Here is a 5,287-nt window from a genome sequence, read left to right as displayed (position 1 = left end):
AGAAGAAGAACCTGGCTTCCCAATAAATCCTGGCCCAAAGCCCTGGAGGAACAAAGCAACAGGGTGGCACTCAAGCCTGGGACTAGGCCTGGCCCTGAGAGAAGCAGGGAAAAGGGGCTGTAGGAACTGAGATGGGAAGAGCATCCTTAGGGTCCTACATCATGTTAATGCCCCCTTTGGGAAGAAGAAAAATAACCACTTTTTAATCAAATGTTTACTATGTGCCCTATACATATATTATCTCTGATCCAACACAACAAAAATGCTAGGAAGGTGTTTCTCCCCAACTTCACAGATAAAAAAGTTCAGAGAGGGTAATTTGAGCATCCTTCAATGCAAAGTGAAAAAGGCAAAAGGAAACTGTCTCCTTGGATCTCTGACTTTCCACCTGTTTCCCACAGCCCAGATGTTTGAAAATGAGTCTTCTTGTTTTTTCCTGCTCCTCCATCCTGCCCAATTTTAGCACTGGAGCAGATTAGGGGCTGCATTACTAGGGTCTGTTGTGGGGAGCAAAAACAGCTCTTTTCTGATCTGGGAGCTACCTTTACCTCACTCTACTGAGCTAGGATAAAACAGCCAGTGCCTCAGACTCTGAATAGAGAGTTGGTGGAGGAAAGTTAGCTTGAGTTTGTGTGTGGTGGGGATACACCTTCCCTTGGCAAATGGATACTTTGGATGTGGTGGGGGGAGAAGAGGCAGGGAAGCATAAAGGGTCTGTCTTGTGCACATGTGGTCAATAGTGGGGTTTTTGGAAAAGGAAAAGGCCTCCCTGAATTCAAATATCTTTACCATATTCTCTGAAATTCAAACAATTTTCTGTTTCCTTAGAAGCAATGAACAAAATTGCTCATAAATTATGGGCAGCCAATACATCATTTACACCTTATGTTAATTAGCTCAACAGCTTGATTATCCAGCACCTATTTGAGATGGAGGGTTTTAAGCTTTGGGGGACAAGAGATAAGAATGAGAGTAATATTGCATCTGGGGCAATCTACAAAAGGGAAGGCCTGGATGGTATGAGATGAGAGGGGTGAGGAAAAGTAAGAAAGGGGGAGTTTAAATACTGGGCTTAGAATATTGGCATTGGAGCTAAACATAACTTTGAATTTTGGCCTTGATATTTAATTTTTTGACAAGTTTTGGGCAAGTTAAATATATCTTCTCTATCTTCTCTAAGCTTCAGTTTCCTTACCAGCAAAATGGAGATGGCAGGAAAGCCTCCTTTGCTAAGCTGTTGGAGAATTCAGATTATACATATAATATATAAAAAAATGACTTGCTACTCCTCCCATCTCTCATCCCATGGGCTCCCTCTGGGCTGGATTAAGTTGCCTTCTGGGCCTCTGAGATTCCAGGGATGTACAGACATTTCAACCAATCTGACATCTTAGATGCCAGCAAAGACCTTGGGTAGGAGAAGGGGGTGGTGAAAAGATGACCTTGAAGTACCTTTCATGCCACTGAGGGAGTGGAAGGTAGGGCTTTCAAGTGCAGTTTAGTGATCCAAACTAAACTTTAAGGGACATGACAAGTCCCATGAGTAAAAACACTTCTGCTTTTAGATCTCACCACCCACTGAGGGGCAGAGCCCTGCAAGACTTGAAGTGCACATTGAACATCAGAGGCCCCATGACCATGGACAGGCCAGGGGAGCAGCCCACCATGTTGCGGACATTTACTGTCTTGCTCTTTTGCGTTCGTGAGTACAAGGAAGGGGTGAGGGGCAAGTGATCCTGTCACAGGTACCTCTATGAGTGGGCATCTTAGGGAGGGAGGAGAAACTTTTGGAGAACGAAGGTTGGTGGTGCCAATGTGGGGGACCTCCTTTACCATTCTCTCTTTTCAGGACTGAGTCTGGGTATGACATCGATAGGTAAGTGAGTCCTGCCACCTCAGGTGGCACCACCTCAGGAACCTGCCACTTCCTGGAGGTTCCAAGACATCAGTTGCCTCCATGGTCCTGGACATAACTGCCTTGAAACCACAAAGATAATTCCCAGATTGAGCTGATGGGGAATCAGAGCCCCTCACTTCATGACTTGGTTTCCCACAGAATAGTAAAAAGCTTTACCTTAAATGGAAAGGAAGCCAGACTTGTGCTGTATTCCTCAACTCACTTGAATCCCTTGAACAAATATCCTAGGGTCGCTATCCCATCCCCCACAGGAGCAGACATTCCTGTCCCCAAGGGAAGACGAAAAGAGGAATCTGGGTCACTGATCATTTTAAGGGAACTTGCAGGGCATGTTGTGGGAGGGAGAGGGTTGGACTGCTCACATCTTTGTGATCTTTGGAAATGACAGTGATGCAGTCTCAACCAGAGCTGTGGATAGAGACCAACTACCCTCAGGCCCCTTGGGAGAACATCACACTTTGGTGCAAAAGCCCCTCTCGGATTTCAAGCAAGTTCCTGCTGCTGAAGGATAAGACTCAGATGACCTGGATCCGCCCTTCCTCCAAGACTTTCCAAGTTTCATTCCCTATAGGTGCCCTTACTAAGTACAATGCAGGTCTTTACAGGTGCTGCTACTGGAAGGAGACAGGCTGGTCAGAGCCCAGTAAAGTTTTAGAGTTGGAGGCACCAGGTAAGAAGAAAGCAATAGATAATCAAGAATAAACTCCAGGTCCTAGAATTCAAACTTGCCTTTGCAGAGCATGATTTGTTTAATTAATTCATTTGTTTACCTCAAATGCATGAATGCATACATGCAGGCATTCCACAGTTAGTGCATACTCCTTATAGGCAATGCAGAATGAAGATCCAGTTTCTTTTTTTTTTCTTTTTTATTTTTTTTTACTTATTTCTGAGAGAGAGAGACAGCAGGAGCAGGGGAGTGTCAGAGAGAGAGGGAGACACAGAATCTGAAGAAGGCTCCAGGCTCTGAGCTAGCTGTCAGCACAGAGCCCGACATGGGGCTCGAACCCACGAGCCATGAGATCATGACCTGAGCTGAAGTCGGATGCTCAACATACTGAGCCATCCAGGTGCCCCTGAGGATCCGGTTTCTAGAACAGATCTAGAGAGCAAGCTCTCAACATAGGGGAGACCCAAGATAGGGGAGGGAAGAGTGGCAAATAAGGATCATAAAGAGAAGGCTCCTTTAAGTAGTACTCTCCTCTGGTGCTCACTGAGCAGCATTATCCTTGCCCTACCTGAATTCCAGTTCATTCTCTCCTACCAGGCCAGCTGCCCAAGCCCATCTTCTGGATCCAGGCTGAGACCTCCCCTCTTCCTGGATGTAATGTTAACATACTCTGCCATGGCTGGCTGCAGGATTTGGTATTCATGCTGTTCAAGGAGGGATATGCAGAGCCTGTGGATTACCAAATCCCAACTGGGACAGTGGCCATATTCTCCATTGCTAACATGACACCTGAGAGCGAAGGGGTTTACATCTGCCGCACTCATATCCAGATGCTCCCCACTCTGTTGTCAGAGCCCAGCAACCCCCTGAAGCTGATTGTGGCAGGTGGGTGTGGCTATGGCTGCTGGGGTCTGATGATTGTTGTCCCTGGGATCATGGCTGGATGAAACAGGCTTTCTGAATTTACTTTCCTTAGCCAAGTCCTAGGCCCTGCAAGGCCTCTGAGCTACAGTCATGTGACATTTTACTGAAATGCAAATTATAATCCCACATATTACAAAGCAGATGTGTGGGAGCCAATCATTTGGCTAGTGAGTGAGTCCAACCAAGTGTGGCAGATTCAGCTCATGACAGCTTTGTTGTTCTCTACTTATTGAACATCATGCATTCATTCATTCATTCATTTGACTAATATTTATTGAGCACTTAATATGTGCCAGGCACTGCCACTGCAGTCTTATAAGCTGGTTTTTAAATTTCAAATGAATTTTATTGTATTTGTGATTACTATTTTTGAGTGTGAAAAACAGAATGGATTGTGCTAGTGCTGTTGATAAAAATAAACAAAAATGGTAAAAAGTCATAGTTTGTATTCTAGAAATGGCTTTATAAATGACTTTCATCCTGTATATATAAATCTGATAAGGCAGTATCAAGCTCTAAACACAGCAGAAGTCTCCAGAAAATGTTCAAATGCCAGACACACACCCCAGCCCCAGTTTGCCCACCCCATGGCCTGGATGCTTTCAGACAGAATTGGCCACATTTGCATCAGTTATTCCATCAATCCCCACCAATAGGCATGGGGAAAGCTGTGGCGCAACAGAAAGTACCCTGGGCTTAGAAGCAGTAATCTTGGTTTCTAGTTCAACCTCTGACATTGCCTACCTGTGTGATCTTGAGCAAGTCACCTCACCTCTCTGTGCTTCAGTTTCCCCACTCTAAAATAGGATGACGGTATCTATATGACCTACTGTATGATGCCCCTCTGTGCCTCAGTTTCCTGATCTGCAAAATTGGTATAAGAATAATGCCTACCTCACAGGGTTGTTGTGAGGATTTGCCTAAACACAATATATGTACAGTGCCTGGCATATAAGTTCTCAATAAATGGTAGATGTTAATTCATTAGTATAGCTTCTTATTGAGGATCAAATAACAAAGACTGTTTGAACTGTGTGTATGGGTGTTTGTTGTATGAATGTCCTTCCAGAGTAGATTCCACTAACATACACTTTAGCAGTTACCTATTCACTGGTATCCCTCACTAGGCCATCAACTTTTTGCTGAGATGGACTGTGATTTCTTACATGTAAATCCTTATACCTATATGATGCCTGACACATCCTAAATGCTCAAAGAGGACATGACAGAGCTGATCTTTCTAATAATAGATGGGTGGGTCTACTTGGGATGGGAGTGGGTAAGAAGGAATGGTATGGGAGTAAGGCCCACCCACTATTTTGTAGCATCATCCCCTTGAGGAAACAGTACATGGAAAAGAGGGTGTGGCCCCATCAACAGATTTTGTTGGGTCGAAGACTTATTGGCCAACCCCTCCTTATTGGTTTCTTCCAATGTTGTGTTCGAAGTAGGGTCTTATTTGGCTTAATGTGTTCAAAAGCCATTCTTATTCCTGCAGTAGTATTCATGCTCTACAAAGATTGCTATCAAAAGTACATTTTCAGAAGTTTGGTTTCATGGGTGGTTGGAAGAAGTACACTTGGCATTTCAGAAACCTAAAGATACAGGCAATTACAGATGTAGCTATTCCATGGAGACACAGTCCTATACATAGTTAGAGCTTGGTGGATCTGATTAAGTGTGGTGAGAGGGGAGGTGCCTAAGTGGATATGGCCTTGATTATCTCCTAGAAGAGGCTGAGATTCAAGGAAGGGAGAGAGAGTAGAGGCAAAATT

General features: G+C 44.4%; 1 protein-coding gene across 1 annotated transcript in view; it reads left to right on the top strand.

Moving 5' to 3' along the window:
* Positions 1-1,632: 1,632 nt before the first annotated feature.
* Positions 1,633-5,287, top strand: part of IGSF1 (immunoglobulin superfamily member 1) — a 14,033-nt gene continuing 10,378 nt past the window's right edge. Inside the window, exons 1-4 of the mRNA XM_077746372.1 lie at positions 1,633-1,702; positions 1,850-1,876; positions 2,307-2,588; positions 3,186-3,473. Of these exons, the coding sequence (XP_077602498.1) occupies positions 1,633-1,702; positions 1,850-1,876; positions 2,307-2,588; positions 3,186-3,473 (667 nt within the window). The remainder of the gene's footprint in view (positions 1,703-1,849; positions 1,877-2,306; positions 2,589-3,185; positions 3,474-5,287) is intronic.

This window comes from Crocuta crocuta, unplaced genomic scaffold (genome assembly GCF_008692635.1).
Source record: "Crocuta crocuta isolate KB4526 unplaced genomic scaffold, BGI_CrCroc_1.0 scaffold3369, whole genome shotgun sequence".
Lineage (NCBI taxonomy): Eukaryota > Metazoa > Chordata > Mammalia > Carnivora > Hyaenidae > Crocuta > Crocuta crocuta.
This window is presented reverse-complemented; position numbering and strand designations above follow the sequence as displayed.